The 16,953-nt window shown below is 52.9% G+C and overlaps 1 protein-coding gene and 1 pseudogene across 1 annotated transcript; both read left to right on the forward strand.

Annotated features, from left to right (window-relative positions):
- The first annotated feature begins 1,401 nt into the window (after nucleotides 1-1,401).
- On the forward strand, nucleotides 1,402-5,690 carry LOC114637862 (cell wall protein DAN4-like). The gene is made up of 4 exons (XM_028786174.1): nucleotides 1,402-1,508; nucleotides 3,281-3,592; nucleotides 4,808-4,968; nucleotides 5,076-5,690. The coding sequence occupies exons 1-4, from the start codon at nucleotides 1,421-1,423 to the stop codon at nucleotides 5,121-5,123; spliced, it is 609 nt and encodes a 202-aa protein (XP_028642007.1). The 5' UTR covers nucleotides 1,402-1,420; the 3' UTR covers nucleotides 5,124-5,690.
- A 1,585-nt stretch (nucleotides 5,691-7,275) lies between these two features.
- LOC114637847 overlaps nucleotides 7,276-16,953 on the forward strand; it is a 16,586-nt pseudogene continuing 6,908 nt past the window's right edge.

Consider the following 16,953-nt stretch of genomic DNA (forward strand, 5'->3'; position numbering starts at 1 on the left):
GCCCTTCCCTGGCTGTGGGCAAGAGATCATCATGGCCATGTGGCCCCATGAGTCTTGTGAATAAAGAAAGCATGCTACAGCCTGACTCTGGTCATGTGTCTTGAGTTAAGGGAAGGACAAAGGGACTGTGCCAGCAACAAGGAGTTCCAGTGTCTCTGGCCCATGTGTTATCTATAGCTAGGTTTGGGAAACCCTGATTATTTTCCAGGGGCCACAGGTCACTAGCATGGAGTCTTGTGTGTCCCATGGCTAATGACTTCTAAAATGTCACATCTGGGGCCAGTGAGATGACCCAGTAAAGATGCTTGGTACTAAGCCTGCGTGTTTGATCATCGTGTTTGATCATTCACATGATCCAGACAGCTGACTCGCCTGACCTCCCTGAACACACACGCACACACGTGCACACGCGTGCGCACACATGTGCACACACCACATTACATACACACACGCGCACACACCACAATACACACACACATGCACACACACCACAATACACGAACACACACACACACGTGCACACAACATGATGCAGGGACACATGCACATAAACACACAATACAAGCACACACACACACACCAAATATATGTGAGTTAATCTGTGACAGGCACATACCTGTCATCTCAGCATGAGGCAAGAGAATCAAATCACCAGGAGTTTTGGTTAGCCTGGTCTACACAGTGAGTCTCAGTCTGTCTGTCTGTCTGTCTGTCTGTCTGTCTGTCTCTCTCTCTCTCTCTCTCTCTCTCTCTCTCTGTCTATGGTTTTTTCGAGACAGGGTTTCTCTGTGTAGTCCTGGCTGTCCTAGAACTCACTCTGTAGACCAGGCTAGCCTCGAACTCAGAAATCCGCCTGCCTCTGCCTCCCAAGTGCTGGGACTAAACGTGTGCGCCACCACCGCCCAGATGAGAGCTTATCTCAAAAACAAAGATTAACAACGAAGTGTGAGAACCTACCCAGCAGGGACCAGCCCACTTGTACACAGGAGTACTTCCTTTCGAAATGCTATAAGGTTCTAGCTGCATCCACGGTGCTGTGAGGTGCTAGGCCTACCTGAGAAGGCATCTCCACCTAGGTGAGCCAGAGGGAGAGACAGGAGGACATCCTCAACACGCACTTAGAGGACCCTGGCGGCCAGAGAGACATGGGTATTCAAGTCAAGTTTGGGGCACCCATAGAAAGGGTATCCCCGGGTGTCTGGGGAGAGGGGACACCAGTGTTCTGAGGCAATGTTAGAAGTGTCAGGAGTGCAGTCCGGCCCCGTGCTGAGGAGGCACTGGGGTGCTATGGAGGAAGCGCGGGACGGGAACCCCAGAACCCGGCGCAGCCCGCCATTCCCGCGGTCCGCCGGCAGGGGCCGCGCGTGGGCGAGGCGCTGCCAACCTGGGCGCGCACCTGCAGCCTGGGCGGACCGCGGGAATGGCGGGCTCCCGGCTACTGCCCCTGGCGCTGGCTCTGCTGCTGCTCGCCAGACCCAGCGACTCCTCGGTCACCCTTGCATGCACAGGTAGGCTGGTGGAGGGAAAGGGAATGGCTCCGGAGGACAGCGGGGCCGGGACACAGGGCTTCAAACCCTTCTCTCCCCTTCCCTCCCAGACACAGTAGGGTTGGTAGCAACCCTTTAGGGTCACCTAGCTGAGGCAGAAGCCAGTGGCTTCCGGGACACTTCAGGGGTTTCTAGCACCATCTTGCCCCATCCGGAAAGTGGTGAGGACCTACACACTCCCTCAGTCGTGCGAAGAGCCAGGGATCGGGGCTCACTTCCTGTTCATTCACTACCCCTGTTTCCTTTAGGAGTTCGTGGTGCCGGACTTAATTCCTTCCAGCTACTTCTTTAGACAGCTGAATTTATTATAGATGGCGGTTTTATTCCCAAAGTCCCACAGTTATCCTTGGAAGCCCAGGCTCCAGCCTGTGGACGACCCTATTAGGGACAATGACACAGCTCGTCACTGAAGCTTCCATCTCGGACACTGAGGGAAAGACCAGTCCCAGGCACACTGCCGAAATGCCTCTTTCTTTCTTTCTTTCTTTCTTTCTTTCTTTCTTTCTTTCTTTCTTTCTTTCTTTCTTTCTCTTTCTTTCTTTCTTTCTTCCTTCCTTCCTTCCTTTCTTCCTTCCTTCCTCCCTCCCTCCCTTTCTATCTATCTATCTATCTTTCTTTCTTTCTTTTTGGTGTTTTTTGAGACTGGGTTTCTCTGTGTAGCTCTGGCTGTCCTGGAATTCGCTCTGTAGATCAGGCTGGCCTTAAAACTCAGAGATTAGCCTGCCTCTGCCTCCAGTGAGCAAGGCGTGAGTCAGGCTTTACTCTCTATTTAACTTTCCAGAAAATCATGAGACCCTATTTGGTGCTAGGTACTTAGTAGGACTGGAGACTCTTTCATCACTTAAAGCCTTCATTAGCTCCTGGTTAATAAAGTCCTGGTTTGGCTTGGGGTCCACTATGGCATCCGAGTTGACTTCACTTCCTCAGGAATTTCTCATCGTGTAGACTCGGCATCCTTCGTTTCCTTTGCCACCGGGCCTGGGAGACTGGGGTGTGGGAGGGGTCCGCTCAGCGCCCCCTTACAGCACCTAAATGTTATTTCCTCATAACTGCTGTGTGGGCTGAGGCATGGGCGGGGCAGAGCAGCTGATGCGGCTTGTGCCCTGCATACCTGGGTGGAGCCACCTGGATCTGGAAGGAAGTCATGGTAGGAGAGAGAGCAGGAACCATTTCCACAGCCTCTGAACTTCCCCGGGGGGGGGGGGGGGGGGGGGTGGGAGGGGAGGCACAGCCGGAGGGATGGTGTGTGTCAGAGAGCTGAATCCTGGTGTTGGCAAAGGTGGGGCGTGGCTCAGTGATAGAGGGTGTGGCCAGCATTTGGGGCAGAGTTCAAGTCCTAGTTTAGGTCAGGACTTGACAGTTCTCAGGGTTCTAGAAAGTTCTGGGTTGGGAGGTGGTGCCTGCACCCGAGGGACAGAGTTGAGTAATGCTTCAACTTTCTGCGACTGTTTCCCCTTCTGTAAAGCGGAAGTCAGTGATTGAGTTGTAAGAGGTGACGCTCCAGAGCCCAGCTCTGTGGAGTCAGGCAGGGTCGCGTCAGGCAGGCCAGGCAGGACACTTGCAAGTTGAGCTCAGAGCGCTCGCGCTCATGTTCAGCCAATGAAACGAATGTGAGGCCTTGGCATGCTGCCCAGGAGCTGAGATTGAATCTCGAGCACCGTTCCACCCTAGGCTGCCCATTCGTAAGCTTCATAGACACACATCCACAATTTGTTTTTTTTTTTTTTCTCTAGGTGTTGTTTTTACACTATTCTGGGAGAGCATAATCACAGACGACAACTCTTCAAGTCCATGGACAACCCTTGACCCTACCTTCTCAAGTCCACAGACAACCCCTGAGTCCACCTCCCTAAGTTCAGAGTCTACCCCCACAATTCTGGAAACCACTCCACACGCCACAGCTCCGAACACAGGCTCAGCCTCCCCAGAGCCAGAGACAGCCTCTCTCCCCAGCTCTGGGTTCCCCAGTTCCGAGCCGACCACCGCATCCCAGTCCACGAACTTGGCTCCACAAGGGTCACCCACTGCGTCCAGCCCAGGCCAGGGTGAGTGTAAAGATTGGGGATAGTTGGCTGAAACTTGACAGTAGTTCTGGAACCAGTCAGCAGGGGGCGACACAGACCGGGAAGTGTGCGGGCCGGCCTGAGCCACAAGCTATCTAAAGCCCAACTGCTGTGTGTGTTGGCTCCTAAGGATACAGTCATGTGCAAGAAAAGGTTCCATTATCTAGTTGTCGCTGTGTGTGGTGGCCCAGTGCTGTGTTCCTAACACTGTGAGGAGGAGGTAGGAGGATGGCCTCAAGTTTGAGAGCAGCCCAGGCCACATGGTGGGTTCCTGTCTTTTAAAAGAAAACCAGGGGCTGGAGAGATGGCTCAGCGGTTAAGAGCACTGACTGCTCTTCCAGAGGTCCTGAGTTCAAATCCCAGCAACCACATGGTGGCTCACAACCATCCGTAATGAGATTGGATGCCCTCTTCTGGTGTGTCTGAAGACAGCTACAGTGTACTCATCAATAAAAAAAAAAAATAAATATTTTAAAAAAAAAAAAAAAAAAAAAAAAAAAAGAAAACCAAGGCAAGACAGTGGTGGCGGACGCCTTTAAACCCAGCACTTGGGAGGCAGAGGCAGGTGGATTTCTGAGTTCGAGGCCAGCCTGGTCTACAGAGTTGAGTTCCAGGACAGCCAGGGCTACACAGAGAAACCCTGTCTCAAAAAACAAAAAAAAAAAAACAAAAAAACAAACAAACAAACAAAAAACAAACAAACCACACACACACACACAAAAAAAAAACAAGCAGGGTGATGGTGGTTTGGCACTCAGGCAGAGGCAGGCGAATCTCTGTGAGTTCCAGGACAGCCAGGGCCAGAAACCCTGTCTGGAAAAATTAAAAAGAAGAGGGGGAACAGGAGGAGGAAGGTAAGAAGAGGAAGAAGAGGGTAGGAAGAGGAGGGAAAGAAGAGGAGGAGGGCAAGAATAGAAGAAGAGAAAAAGGAAGGAAGAAAAGAAGGAAAGAGAGAGAATGAAAAATCCGCATGAAATTATATACTTGTTTATAAACAACATAGGCCCTGGAGTGTCTCAAGGGTGGAGCCCCTGTCTAGAATCCCCCAGAGAGGGGCAGGGGGCGTGGCTCAGGGGTGGAGCTCTTGTCTAGAATCTCCCAGTGAGGGGCTGGGGGTGTGTGGAGCTCCTGTCTAGAATCCCCCAGTGAGGGGCTGGGGCATAGCTGTGGCCAAGGCTGACCCCTTCCTCTTCCCAGATGCAGGCAGCATCTGGATCTCCACATCACACAGGAACCCCGGTGTGGTGATTGCTGTGTGTCTGCTCGTGTCTGTCTTACTCATTGGCTGTGTGTTCATCGCTGTGAGACATTGTTATCTGGACGCGCCAGCTTTTCATAATATGGATACAGTGTCCATGGTGAGATGGGTACAGGCAGGGTTGGTGCTGCGGACTTCTCAGTAGACATCCCTCTGCAGAAGAACCCTGTGGTGCTTAATGCTAATCCATGTGTGTTCCTCTTCTAGGGCAGTGTGAGCCAGAGGCTGCCATTCGCTGACCGACTACAGTCGTGACTCTGAGAGGCCTAGAGATATGGTGGAGGTGACACCTGGGAAGAACAGTGTCTGGAACCCCTTGCCCCGCTATCCTGACCTGGGGATCAGCAGCAAGGAGGACTGCTCTGACCTGGGAATCAGTGACAAGGAGGACTGCTGGGGCCCAGGAGTTTCAGGCCAGTCTGGCCCACACATCTAGTATCCAACTCAGAAATTAAATCAACCCAGGTGTCCACACCTGTCATCCCTGCACTTGGGAGGTAGAGACAGGAGGATCATGTGTTCAAGTCCACCCTGAGCTACATAGGGGATAGCCTGGGTTACAAGAGACTCTATTTTTTTTTTTTTAATTGGTGTGTGTGTGTATTGCTGAGGAGATGGTTCAAAGGTTAAAGCACTGGCTGCTTTTCAGGGGACCAGAGCTTTGTTTCCAGCACCCACATGGAAGCTCACAACCGCCAGTAACTCCAGTCCCAGGGGAGCTGGTGGCCTCTTGACCGCTGCAGTCACCAGGCTCACAGGTGACACACAGACACACACGCAGACAAAACACATTAAAAAATAAACTAAATGAACATAAAGTAACTAAAGTCCTTATGATTCATAGCTGCTTCCTGAGTCGAACGTTGAGTACCTCTGTGCCTTAAGCCCGAGCCACACTGTGGACCCTGTGTCTGCTTTCAGGAGGGATGACATTCAGAGAATGTCATTTCAGGGTCAGAGGGCAGGACCGCCATCTTCACCCCCCCAGGACTTGTGTCACCTAGTGTCCTGGCAGGACAGAGGCCACTCTCTAAGGAACTGGATGACCTACCCTAATGGGAGGCAGCCTGGGGAAAGCCACAAGCCCACGTCACTTAAGAAGCCCACCCAGTGCTAGCAAAGGCCCTGTGGTGGGAGAGGCTTGGGCTCATTTCCCATTGAAGACATCGAGGCCTAACTGGTTATGAAGGGAGGAAGGGCTTCTGACTGCTAAAAGGAGCTGAGTCTCCAGCAAGCTTCAAAACCTTGGGGCAGGAGGGACCAAGTGGCCTGCGGTCACGGGGAGGAAGGCGCCTCAGCACCTCTCTACACACCCTGCTCTCCGCCCTTCCCTCAGTGGCTCAGGCTCCAGGCTGGGGACCCTCCAGACAGCCGGCTTTTCCAAAATGCTACTGGTGTTTCCAGCAGAGGATGAGATGACCCACTCCTCAGTGCCGGTGGGGGGGTCTCCTTAGCTGCTGTGATGTTTGACAGCAGATTGAACTGACCTCCACCCCCACAGCAGGTCACGCTCTGATTACCATTGGAGTGGGTGCTGAGCGGTTTCCTGGCCAGTCTGCAGGGTGGGGATTGTAGGGTGAAACATTAACTTGCTTCACAGCCACAGACTGGAGTGCCCTCGAGAGCCCCTTGGCCCAAACCACATTCTGTCTTCCAGTCCCAGCTCCCTGGCTTTCCCACTTCTGACTGCAGCTCTAGCTTATGGGTAAGGTTTGACCAGAGAAGGTCATCAACTGCCTGGAGCAGCACAGCATAGTGGAATAGCTTTCCTAAAGCCTTGAGGTGCCTTGATTGGTACCCCAAAACACTAAGGTGACGCCTCAGTCTCAGGCTATTTCTGTCCTCTGTCAGGTTAAACACATTAACAATTAAACCTTCTGCCTGGCCACTCACCCGTCCCCTCCCTCCCAGTCGGCCCTGTTTTGGTCACACAGTTGGACACACACCCCTTCTTGTCCTTGTGATCACCCTGCCCTTGCCCCTCCCCCAATCCTGTGGGTACCTTCTGGCCCAGGTTCTATCTGGTGCTCAGTTAAAGGGCTCAGCTAGGAGTGGGACAGGACCCGGGGAGGTCACAGCGCACACTTACAACACAGACCAACTTGAAGTGAGTACCTCATTGGAAGGTCCTACTTCTGGGGAACTGGGGTCTCAGAAATGCCACAAAGCACCAGAGTCCCTCTGGGAGTTAAATGGCTCTCCCAGGTGACCTGGACCCAGGGTTCTAGTCCCTAGGGCTGGCCAGGGTAAGGAGCTAGGATGGGGTCTGGGTACCTGCAGCAACCTCTCCAGGCATCTGACTTCGCTGCCCTGCTGATATGACTCTAGGCTCTGGGGCTGGGGTGTGTCCAGCAACTGGCTGGGACCTGGTCTCACTGATCCCTCTGTCATCACAGAAGCCTGCACCATGAGGCGGAGTGGCACGGCCCTGTCCTTCCTGTTGACTGAGGTGAGTAGCCTGGGACTGGGCTCACTGCAGGAGCCGGGGCCTGAGGTCCCTGCTCTGAAAAGGCCAGAGATGCCCAACAGGAGTGCATGGGGTAAACTGAGGGGCACCGAGGCTCCTGGAGCCCAGTGCCCGAATGCAAGATAGTTTTCATTCATTTAAAAAGTAATTTTAAAGATTTATGTATTTATTTATTTTATATGAGTACACTGTAGCTGTCTTCAGACACACCAGAAGAAGATATTGAATCCCAGTACAGATGGTTGTGAGCCACCATGTGGTTGCTGAAAATTGAACTCAGAACCTCTGAAAGAGCAGTGTTATTAGCGGCTGAGCCATCTTTCCAGCCCTAAACATATTTTTATTATTTTGTGTTTTGGGATCCTGCCCAAATGGTTTGTCTGTGTACCACATGGGTTCAGGGCCCTCTCAGGCCAGAAGAGGCCAATAGATGCCCTGAAACTGGAGTTACAGATAATTGTGATATTGGTGCTGGGAACAGAACCCTGGTCTCCAGCTGCCATTGCTGTAACCACTGAGCCATCTCTCCAGACCTTTCTACCTTCATTTGTTTTAGATTAATGGTCTCTTCTCTTCTCTTCTCTCTCTCTCTCTCTCTCTCTCTCTCTCTCTCTCTCTCTCTCTGTGTGTGTGTGTGTGTGTGTGTGTTGTGTGACAGAGAGAGAAAGAGAGAGAGAGAGAGAGAGACAGACAGACAGACAGAGATTATTTTTCAGTGTGACAGGGTCTCATGTAGCCCAGGCTAGTCTCAAACTTTCAATGCAACCAAATATGACCCTAACCTTCTAATCCCTGTGCCTCCACCCCACCTCCTGTGTTCTGGAACCCAAAGCCGAGGGCTCTTGCCTGTTTGCGTGCTGCTGGGGACGGAGCCTTGGGCTTTGTGTTAGGCAAGGAGGGTGAACAGGTGTGAGATGCTTGGGGCGCATGCCCAGGCTCTGGCCAGTGTCTGAGAAAGAGCTAGAAGGAGGTGGGGGAGCACAAGGCTTTCTGTGGAACTGGCAGCCCCAGCTAGGCTGACAGGCTGGGCAGCTGCTGGGAAAACAGCCTTTGAAGTTAGTTAAATGACCTATTTACTTTTGAGATAGACTCTCATTATGTAGCCCTGCCTAGCCTGGAACTTGCTGGGTAGATCAGGCTTGCCTCAAACTCACCACCTTCCACCTGCTTTGGAATCACTGAGATTGGTCTTACGTTGTCACGCCCAGCCCTTTTTAAAAGATTGCATTTATTTAGTTATCACGTGGAGGTGGTGAGGTGCCTTGGTGTGGGCTGTGGGGTCAGAGGACAATTTGTGGGACTCTGCTCTCTCCTTTTACTGTGTGGGACCTAGGGATGGAAGTCAGGTCATTAGGCTCAGTATCAAACACATTTACCCACTGAGACATCTCTATAGACCTTTCCTACCTTCTAATTTAATGTTTAAATTATATTTTACCTGTGTACTTTAGTGTCTGTGCATCAGTGCACGTGCCAGACAACAGCGTGCAGGAATCCGTTTGCCCCTATCATAAGAATAACGGGCAATGAACTCGAGACACTAGGATTGACGGCAGTCTGCTCCTTCCTCTGCTAAGTGATCTCACAGGCCCATATTTTTTTTTTTTAAATATTTATTTATTTTATTGATGAGTACACTGTAGCTGTCTTCAGACACACCAGAAGAGGGCATCCAATCTCATTACGGATGGTTGTGAGCCACCATGTGGTTGCTGGGATTTGAACTCAGGACCTCTGGAAGAGCAGTCAGTGCTCTTAACCGCTGAGCCATCTCTCCAGCCCTGGCCCATATTTTCTAACCTAAAACAGTCTTAAAATAAAGCTGAGTGGTGGTGGTGAATCCCTACCAGCACTCGGGAGGCAGAGGCAGGCAGATGTCTTACAAATCTGAAGCCAGCCTGGTCTACAGAGTGAGTTCCAGGAAAGCCAGGGCTACACAGAGAAACCTTGTCTGAAAAACAAAAACAAAGAAATAAAATAATATTCCCAGAATAAAATACTGAAAGTGAGTCCTGCTCCAGGCCCTCCCCTGAGCCCGCCCCAGCCCACCCCTACTCCCCTCCCCCCAACTCCCACCTCCACCCCTCGCTTTTCTATGCCCCCTCCCGTTAGCCAAGTCCCAGGGTTTCCTGTGGCCTCGCTGCAGACTTTCCTCTGACCCCGCCCCCAGGTTCTGGGCTGAGACTAAAGGCAGTCATAGGAATCAGACCAGGACCTAGAGCAGAGCTTCTCAGGCTTAGCTGTTATCTGGTCTCGCCCCTTTCCACCTATGGATATGCTCTGGTCTCGGGCCTCAGTATCCCTGCTTACTCTTCTGATGCTGGAGATAGACCTTTACGAAGTTCAGGAAAGCTGAGCCGCCTTCTGCTCCCCCCTCCCCCAACCGCATTCAGCCCAGAAGGTGAAGCTCGCGGCGGTCAGCACTGGACAGCTCCCGGATTCCCTTCCAGTCCCCAGCCCAGAGGAGGCTGGAGTGTGGCTCCTGGCTCCCAGGGCCCTGTGTTCAAATCTCAACACCTAGTGAGCATGAGTAAGGAACAAATTGTAGACCTAGAACCACAAACTATGAAAAAAAAAAGCCTTGATGTGTCAGGGTGTGGTGATACCCAGGGGGCCTCCACCAGCTCGGAGAAGAAGGGGAGGCGATGGGGGAAAGGATTGAAAAAAAAAAAGATAAAATAAAAAATGTGGGGTTGCCGGGCAGTGGTGGCGCACGCCTTTAATCCCAGCACTTGGGAGGCAGAGGCAGGTGGATTTCTGAGTTCGAGGCCAGCCTGGTCTACAGAGTGAGTTCCAGGACAGCCAGGGCTACACAGAGAAACCCTGTCTCGAAAAACAAAACAAAACAAAACAAAACAAAAAAAATGTGGGGTTGACGAGATGGCTCAGCAAGTGCCAATCTGACGAATTTAGTAGAGTGGGTGGGGGTGGGGTACCGACTGGAAGGATAGTTGTCCTCTGACCTCTGCTCCTGTGACCTCTGACTGTAGCATATATATGCTCCCACAAAAATAAATTGATTTTTAAAAATGCAACAAAGCCATAACACCCACACACACTCCCGTCCCACACACGTGAACTGCTGCCCCGACCATAGGGAAGCCAGGCTGGTAAGAAACTGAAGCTCAGGGTTTCCTGGTGACACGTGTGCACAGAGTGCTTGCTCATGACTTCCTGTTGTCTCCTCAGAGAGTCCGGGAGCCAGTGGATCCTGGAGCAGCCCCTGTCAGCCCCCTAGGTGGGGGTGTGATCCTGAGACGGTTCTCAGGGACCCTGCTGCTGCCTCCACTGTCCGGCCGCCTGGGGTCCTCTGGGGAGGCGGAGCCTGCTGACCACGTGGTTTTCACCATCGGAACTCGAGGGACAGAGAGAAGCCAGGGCTCGGCTCAGAGCAGGTGAGGACAGGGCGCAGATGTACCTGTCAGGGAGGCAGAATGCATATGCTGCCGGAGTCTCTGCACTTAGTTCTGGAAAGTAGGGTAGGTAACTGCTCCTGGTCACCCTGTGCTGAGAAAGAAGAGTCAGCCACACTCAGGCTGACCACAGAAGTCACACAGGGTGTGACAGTGAATCAAGTGCCTAGCAGGTGGAGCAGCATATCCCAGAGCAGTTTGGCTCGCAGGCCCAGAGACACAGGGAGGGGACGGACTTTACAAGACATCATGGGGCACAACTGGTACGATATTTTAGGGCAACAATTTGACCATATTGGCATTTTTTTTTTAAATTTTCCGAGCCAGGTGGTGGCTGCTCAGGTCTGTATTTTGGCACTTACGAGACTGAGGCAGGAAAATGAGTTCCAGTTTGGCCTACAGAGCAGTCTTTAAAATTTAAAAAAACAAAACAAAACAAAAAAAAACAAAACAACAACAACAACTCTGGGCCAGCTAGATGGCAAGATGGCTCAGTGGATAAAGGTGCTTGCCACCAGGTCTGATAATCTGAGTTCAATCGCCACGACCCACATGGTGGAAGGGAGAACCAGTTCTCTTAAGTCGTCTCTCCCTTACTCATATGAATCAGCACCTGTGCCCTGCTCCATGCACATAATAAATACATAAACAAAAAGTTCTTTACTTAAAAATTAAAAACTCGCCGGGCGGTATGGCGCACGCCTTTAATCCCAGCACTTGGGAGGCAGAGACAGGTGGATTTCTGAGTTCGAGGCCAGCCTGGTCTACAGAGTGAGTTCCAGGACAGCCAGAACTACACAGAGAAACCCTGTCTCGAAAAAAACAAAAAAATAAAATTAAAAAACAAAACCAAAAAAAAACCCTCAATCTTAGTTAGGGTTTCTATTGCTGTGACAAAACACTATGACCAAAAGTGAGAAAAGGGAGAAAAGAATTTTTTAAAGAAGATTTGTTTATTTATTTATTTTATATACACTGCCACTGTCTTCAGACACACTAGAAGAGGGCGTCGGATCCCATCACAGATGGATGTGAGCCACCATGTGGTTGCTGGGAATTGAACTCAGGACCTCTGGAAAAGTAGTCGGCACTCTTAGCCACTGAGCCATCTCTCCAGCCCAGGAGAAGAGTTTATTTGACTTACATACCCACATTGCTGCTCATCACTGAAGGAGGCCGGAAACTCACACAGGGCAGGAACCTGGAGGCAGGAGCTCTGATGTAGAGGCCATGAAGGAGTCCTGCTTCCTGGGTTGTGCCCTATGGCTTGCTTGGCCTGCTTTCTTATAGAACCCAGGACCACCAGCCCAGGGATGGCTCCACCTACAGTGGGCTGGGCCCTCCCCTGACCCTCCCCCATCAATCACTAATTGAAAAAAATGGCGACAGGCTTGCCTGCAGCCCAGTCTTAAGGAGGCATTCCCTTGAGGTTTCCTCATTTCAAATAACTGTAGTTTGTGTGTCAAGCTGGCGTGAGACTCACTAGGACAGGACCACTGTAGGGCTGGGGTTGGAGTTCTGTTGATAAAGTGCTTGTTTAACATGTATGAAGCCCTGGGTCCTGCCCCCAGCACCATAAAAACAGGTGTGCTGATACTTGGAGACGGGGGTGGGAGGGGAACAGGAGGATCAGAGTTCAAGACCAGCCTTACTTCAGGGGCTGTGGGCTGGAAGTGATGATCAAGCCAAGGTGGAAACAGAACCAGGAGGAGGTTCAGCAGAGTTGGGAGGTCGCTCGTGTGTGAGCCAAGATGGGAACTCCGCCTATCATGGTGGATACCAGTGAGAGTGGAAGTGTCAGGGCGAGTTTGTGGCTCTGTAGGTCACATGCAGTAGCTGATGTTTGCAGAGGGACCATGCTTAAACCACTCCCCCACCCTAAACCTAGAAGGGAGGGGTCTGACAGACAAAGTGACGTCTGAAACCTTCAAGAGAGTAGGGTGGTGGTGTGTACCTATAATCCCAGCACTGGGGAAACAGAGACAGGAGGATGGCTGCAAGTTCAAGGTCAATGTGGTCTATGTAGTGAGTTCCAGGTCAGCCTGACTTACAAAGTGAGACCCTGTGTTAGTCACTGTTCTGTTGCTGTGACAAGACACCATGACTAAGGCAATGTATAAAAGAAAGCCTTGCCGGGCAGTGGTGGTGCACGCCTTTAATCCCAGCACTGGGAGGCAGAGGCAGGCGGATTTCTGAGTTCGAGGCCAGCCTGGTCTACAGAGTGAGTTCCAGGACAGCCAGGGCTACACAGAGAAACCCTGTCTCGAAAAACCAAAACCAAAACAAACAAACAAATAAAAGCCTTTAATGTGGGGCTTATGGTCCAGAGGGTGAGTCCAGCCATCACAGTGGGGAGCATGGCAGCAGGCAGGCATGTCGCTGGAGCAGTAGCTGAGGGGTTACATCTGATCGTCAAGCAGGAGACAGAGAGGTGGAGAAAGACTGGACCTGTGGCCTGGGCTTTTGAGACTTCAAAGACACCACAGTAGCTCACCTCCTACCCAGTGACATGTCCTGATTGCCACACCTCCTAATCTTTCCCAAGCAGTTCCACCAACTGGGGACCAAGCACTTGGTCAAGAATGTGAGCCTATGGGGGCCATTGAAACCACCACAGGCCCTGTCTCAAAACCAAGGAGTGGGGGAGGGACAGGGAGGGGGGAGGGAGAGAGAGAGCACCAGTGAGTGAGCACAGGAGAAGAAAGGTTCTCCTTCTTTCGTCATGTGGATTCCAGGGACCAAGCTCAGGTTGTCACACTTGGGTGCCATCATGTCTTCAGCTGGGGGATAGGGACAGAGCTCGAGCTAGCTTCCATGTCTCACACCCTCATAACAGTTCCTTCCCGGCACCGTGCTCTCAGGGGACTTTCACCAGGCATGAGGCATACCACTGCCACAGCCATCTCCTCCCCTACCCCACCCCCTGGCCCGCTGATGCTGTCCACGCACTTAGCGCTTGGACTAATTAAGATGGAAAATGTCCTCACCGCTCTGACACTCTCCGGGAAATTCCCCCTGAGACTAGGAGGGGTGCTGAAAGGGAACCCGACTTTTCTAGAACTGGGAGGAAGAGACAACCTGGAGGTTTGGAAAGGAGTCGTGATTGCCGGGTGGAGCCCTGGGGGGGTTTGGGGCCAATGATATCATGTGCCGTGGGGAGGGTCTGAGCATCCAGGAGGCTATAAAGACCCGGAGCTGTCTGCAGTGAGTGTCCTGCTGGCCGCCCTGAGCTCACAGGCAAGGTGGGTCTTTACACCAGCTCTTTAAGCCCATGGGGTGGGGATATTCTTAGAGGCATCAGCACCCCAGGGAAGCTCGTGCGAAGTGACTGTCTTTCCTTCTGTCCCCAGCTCTTGAAATTCCTGGCCTGTGACTTTGAGTACACATGTCTAGGCCAGCGATACTCTCAATTTCGTCGTCTTTCTAGAACCCCTCTTCTGACCCGCTGGGGCTGGACCTTCCAGCCTGCCTCTCTGGGTGTGCCTGTCCTGTGCCTTCAGGGTCCAGACCTTGAATCTAGGCTTGCTCAGGTGCTTCGAGCATTGGTGACTGGTGGGCCCAGCCTCAGGTCTGATATTCCTGCCTGGCTTCTGCACTGAGGAGAGGGCAGCTTCGTGGGGTGAAGAACCCTTCCCCCACCCCGCCCTGTACACAGGAGCTCCAAGGGCCACCCACTGTCTCTCTCTCTCCTTTTCCTTGACGTCGGGGGCAGCTCATGGAGACCCAGCTTGTCGGCCGCGCAGGAGTCCCCCGACCCCCGAAGCACCTGTGGGGACAGCCACAGCGTCCCATCCGTATCCAGCGGCGCTTCCACTCGGACCCGGAGCGCCCCGATCGGCCCGCGCCGGTAAAATCCCGGCGCTCGTGGCCCAGCTCCTTTCACCGCCGGTAGGTGACGAGGCGGGGCCTGGCTGAGAAGGCGTGGCCTGTTTGAGAGGGGACACTTACACAAAGGGAAAGGGTGACCATTTTCAAGGTGAGGGAAGGGGTCTAGCTGCTTGCAGAAAGTGGGCGGATCTTGAAGGAAATGGATGAGGCCTGTCTGGAGAGGGTGTGTCTGTGGTGGGTGGGACAAGGTGTCACGTGAGGGAGGGACATCTTGAGTTAAGTAGACAGGGTGGGTAGGGGAGCCTGGACGTGGTGAGGTCCGGCATAATTGGGCATGGTCTGCAGGGAGCAGTGGTCCCATGGAGAAGGAAGGGTACATGGACTGGATGCAGAAGCATCCTGATCTCTGGGGAGTTGTGACAGGGGCGGGGCCTGAGGTTTGTGGGCGGGGCTAGTGATGAGCAACACTTATTGGGCGGAGGAGCGTCCTGGCTCTTCTGCAGGCAGGGGCAGGGCGCGGTCTGGAGGCGATAGTGCTTAGTCTGGTAGGCTGTGGGGACTGGGTCGTCTGTGGGGGGCAGGAACTATCATAGACTGGGCTGAGCTGGGCACCCTGGTGCTGGGATGGTGGGTGTGGAAGGGTCAGGGTTACCACTGAGGACTGCGTGGGGAGCTTTTGGTATTAGGAGTGCATCTTGGAGGTAGAGCTATGTCTAGGTGAAGGGGCCTTGGTAGTGGGTGGCAGTGACTTGTTTCTTGTGGATCTGAGTGACTTGGGTGCTTGGTGCCATGGGCTCCTGGTGTGTGTGGCATCTTCAGGCAACAGTCTGAACAGTGCCTCAACCATAGGCTGAGAGGCCCGGTGCCAGTCTCCACAGTGTGGTCCCCACTCCAGTGTGTCACGAGCAGTGTGTAAGGGATGAGTTTCCTTTTGGGTGGTCAAGGGTGTGTCAGCAGCTGGGTTGGGCTGTCCTTGCCTGTCCTCTGCTGGGCTTCAGTGGGGAGGGCTGCTTTAGAACGTTCCGAGGTGTCTGGGAGGTCTTACAGATCCTTCCTAGCGTCTAAGTGGGCCTTGGGCTGCAGGAAAGGGCCCAGCACTGGTGTTGCAAAGCAGTTTGCCCATGGCCTGCTACTTGGCCCAGCTTGAGAGCCAGAACCAGGCCAGTTCTTGTATACTTAAGGAGACTTGGGGAAGCCAACGGTGGCATAAGTCTCTGCTCTCAACACTCAGGAGGCAGAGGAGGGGGATCTCTGGAGGCCAGTCTCATTTACTTAGAGTTCCAGGGCAACCTGATCTATATAGAGAGACCTTGGGTTAGAAAAGTGTGACGCGCCGCCTCGCCGAAAAGGAGAACACGCCACACTTCAGGATTCTTCTGACAGCAATTTACTGGTTACAGCAATTTCAGATGATGTTACAGCTCTTAGATGGTGTTACAGCTCTTAGATGGTGTTACAGCTCTTAGATGGTGTTACAGCTCTCGTAGATGGTAGTGGCGAAGGACCCAGAGCCCCAGAACCCATGGGCTTATATAGAGTCCTGGGAGCACTTACTGCATGCTCATTGGCTCCTTAATGATGCCTAATTAGCATACCAGTTTCTTATTGGCTCTTGGAGCACTCTTAGAGTAAGGCTTAATTAGCATATTCATTTTTTACTCTTTGCGCATGCGCACATTCGGCTGGGCTCTGACTGGAACCAGAGCGCGGGAAGCCGGCGTGCTCTGCGCATGCGCGCTCCCATTCATGGCTCTGTCAGAGCCGAGAAGCAGGCTCTGTCAGAGCCGAGAAGCAGGGAGCCGGCGCGCTTTACCTCACGGCTCCCTCACAGGCTGAGAGGCAGGGAGCCAGCGCGCTTTGCCTCACGGCTCCCTGACTGAGCCGTGCCTTTGAGTGCGGCTCCCTCACGGAGCCGCACCGCTGAATGCGGCTTCTTGACGGAGCCGCACCTGACGGAGCCGCGCCATTGACAGTTGGCGTATGCGGCTCCCACACGGAGCCGCGCCATGGCGTACGCGGCTCCCAACAGAAAAGAAGGGAGAGGAGGGTGAAGATGTGGGCATAAAAACTTCACAGTCGCTGGGCAGTGGTGGTGCTCGCCTTTAATCCCAGCACTTGGGAGGCAGAGGCAGGCGGATTTCTGAGTTCGAAGCCAGCCTGGTCTACAGAGTGAGTTCTAGGACAGCCAGTGCTACACAGAGAAACCCTGTCTCAGCCGGGCGGTGGTGGCGCACGCCTTTAATCCCAGCACTTGGGAGGCAGAGGCAGGCGGATTTCTGAGTTCGAGGCCAGCCTGGTCTACAGAGTGAGTTCCAGGACAGCCAGGGCTATACAGAGAAACCCTGTCTCGAAAAACCAAAAAAAAAAAAAAGAAACC

This window comes from Grammomys surdaster, unplaced genomic scaffold (assembly GCF_004785775.1).
Source record: "Grammomys surdaster isolate TR1022 unplaced genomic scaffold, NIH_TR_1.0 125429, whole genome shotgun sequence".
Classification (NCBI taxonomy): Eukaryota; Metazoa; Chordata; class Mammalia; order Rodentia; family Muridae; genus Grammomys; species Grammomys surdaster.

Bases quoted from the DNA above. Each gene is read 5' to 3' on its own strand.
- LOC114637862 (XM_028786174.1), top strand. From the start codon at position 1,421: ATGGCGGGCTCCCGGCTACTGCCCCTGGCGCTGGCTCTGCTGCTGCTC. The intron at 3,593-4,807 runs GTGAGTGTAAAG...TCCTCTTCCCAG, and splicing joins TGCGTCCAGCCCAGGCCAGG to ATGCAGGCAGCATCTGGATC. The intron at 4,969-5,075 runs GTGAGATGGGTA...TTCCTCTTCTAG, and splicing joins ATATGGATACAGTGTCCATG to GGCAGTGTGAGCCAGAGGCT.